General features: G+C 39.1%; 1 protein-coding gene across 2 annotated transcripts; it reads left to right on the top strand.

The window, feature by feature from the left end:
• Nucleotides 1-359: 359 nt before the first annotated feature.
• On the top strand, nucleotides 360-1,846 carry LOC131425183 (nucleoporin Nup35). Of its 2 annotated transcripts, none has more exons than XM_058586844.1 (3): nucleotides 360-460; nucleotides 633-1,495; nucleotides 1,547-1,846. In XM_058586844.1, exons 2-3 carry the CDS (start codon nucleotides 666-668, stop codon nucleotides 1,689-1,691), a joined length of 975 nt encoding a protein of 324 aa, XP_058442827.1. In that variant the 5' UTR covers nucleotides 360-460; nucleotides 633-665; the 3' UTR covers nucleotides 1,692-1,846. The 2 variants fall into 2 exon arrangements, with proteins under 2 accessions (XP_058442827.1, XP_058442826.1); XM_058586843.1 differs by having other exon boundaries at nucleotides 406-567.
• Nucleotides 1,847-2,513: the final 667 nt, after the last annotated feature.

The following is a 2,513-nucleotide window of genomic DNA, read 5'->3' as shown; positions in this document are numbered from 1 at the left end:
TAACTTCTATAAATTCCCGCATAGCGTTTTGGCTACCTGGGCAGCCATGGCCACCAGACGGCTACCAAAATTGATTCAGTGACGGTTGTCAAATCCTATTTGACAAAACAATCTCGCCTGTATCTAAGTTAGCCGAGCGTTTTTATCTTCTCACCTTCGCTGAAAATGTCAAAGATTTCAATGTGGAAAAATCCTGGTGGATACGGTTGTATCGTTTGAGTTGTATAACTGCCAGCGGTGAGGCAGTCGGTCACCAGAATGTCTGCCAGCTATATTTTTTCAGCTGGCAGCGTTTAGTCAGCCGTCTGGCAGCCATGCGTATGCGGGTTATATTCGACATAAATGATTCATATGACGAATCTTATGAATATAAATAAGATTTTCATTTCAGTGTATTTAACGATATAAACGATTCCTTTTTGATCAATGCTTTTGTCGGGTTTATAAGATTCATGAGTCGGTTAGTATTTTTGATCATGTGGAAAAGTTCAGAAGTTTTTGTTTATTAGTGATTGGTTACAATCGAACTTACTACAGATTCAGATCCTTGTGATTCGCAGGTTTTCAGTTAGTTTAATTTTACCAGAGATTGTGGTTGATAGTATAGTTTCAATTTATAAATTTTAAAATAGGTTGAAGTAAATCACCGCTCTTTTGATAAAGTGATGGAACCAATGACGCTGGGTAGCCCGAGTGGAAGTCCTTTGCCATCAACTGGTGGCTACCTCCCATCGTTTCTCATGGGTGAAACACCAACGACGCCGCGAACCAACACACTATCTCCAACAAAAAGCAGAGCATCGTTAGCATTTACACAACTTTCTACAACAGGAGTAAGCGCACAGTCTCCAGACTTTGTGAACCGAACAACGTCTGGCTTGCAATCAAAATTTTCACTGGGAGGATCCAACCTCAATCAGTCTGGAATGAATCACAACACGAGTGTATCAGGTCCGCCAACGCAAGGTTTGTTCGATTCATTTCGAAATGAGAAACAACTTTTTCAAACTCCAACGAAAAGTTTCCTTGCACATCAAAATGTATCTAGTCCCTCGACTCCTGTATTCAATCAATCGGCCGCCGATGCCCAACTCAATCATAGTGGATTCAACGTTTCAAAAGTCATGTCACCCATTCCAGTGACTAGGGAAACAGATTTCATTCGCAATACGTCTATGGTTCCGCAATTGTCGCAGTCTCAGGTCAATTTATCTCACGTTAATAGTGGTAAAGACTACTGGATAACAATTTTTGGCTTCCCACAATCCGCTTCATCCATGATTTTATCGCACTTTGCTCAATGCGGAGCAATAATCGATAAGTTTTTCGCCACACAGAATGGAAATTGGGTGCACATAAGATTCGCTTCTCGGTTGGAATGCGAAAAAGCTTTGAACTACAATGGTAAGGTTATCGGTCAAAACCTAATGATAGGAGTACAATATTGCAACGATCCCATTATCGTGGGGAAAGAAAATAGTGCTGAGCGAAAAGAGTAAGTATTAGTTTATTACTAATATCATTTTCTACAAAAATGGTTTCGTAGGTACTCTATCAGCCGTGTGCGTTCCCTGTCGCATGTTGCATACAAAAATGCACAACATTCAACGGATGTAATTCCGAGTGCATCAGCCCCGAAACGTAGTTCTGGGATCGTAAATAAAGCAATGGATCTTTTTTTTGGATGGTAATAAAATAAATTTAACTGTTGTCTATTACGTTTCACACTTTTTAATGTTATTTTCAATATCGCATAACTGTATGAAGCATAATTTTACTCAATAATCGATGCAAAAAGCGTTTAACACACTTGGTGTAATAAAATTTTAGTATATTGTAAAATTAAATTTTCTCGACTATCCGCTAATACCTCACCTCCATTGAACCTAGCATTGGGAAGACCACACAAACGAGATGCCTATAGGTCTATCAATATCACAGCCGAATAATATCAATTATCAATATCACATATAATATCGGCATAATAATCAAAGCCAAAATTTCAAATTTTCACCGAGAAATACTCAAATTTTTAGCGCATTGACACGATACAATCAAAGAGCCTTTTCACACAATTGGTACCAAAAAGGAAAACTAATTCGTAACCGAATGTTCGAAGTGAACACACGCGTTTTTTTAACAATCGACATCGATAAGACGAAGGTGCCTATCACAGGCTGTAGGTCATACTGTTAAGTATTTTTTCGAAATTTTTCTTTTTACATTCACTATTTATATATTTTCTGTATCACTTTTGTTTTTCATTCTTATTACAAGTGGGGAGACTTTCACTCCCGAATATTGATGACAATGGGGTGTCTCGGAGGAAGACGAAGCTTTAATGAACGAAGACCGTTTATAAACCGAGTCTGAATCCGAGATGCCGTCATCTCTCCTTCCGATACCTCCATATCCCTCTGAGATATTGCCTCCTCGTCGAAAAGTTTACCAAGACGATGGCTCGGGGGTCCGTGAGTGGTATACTTCCAGCCCAAATCCAAGATTCCCAGAGT

Source organism: Malaya genurostris, chromosome 1, assembly GCF_030247185.1.
Source record: "Malaya genurostris strain Urasoe2022 chromosome 1, Malgen_1.1, whole genome shotgun sequence".
NCBI classification, from domain to species: Eukaryota; Metazoa; Arthropoda; class Insecta; order Diptera; family Culicidae; genus Malaya; species Malaya genurostris.
The sequence above is the reverse complement of the archived record's forward strand: the minus strand, read 5'-3'. Positions and strand labels throughout refer to the sequence as shown.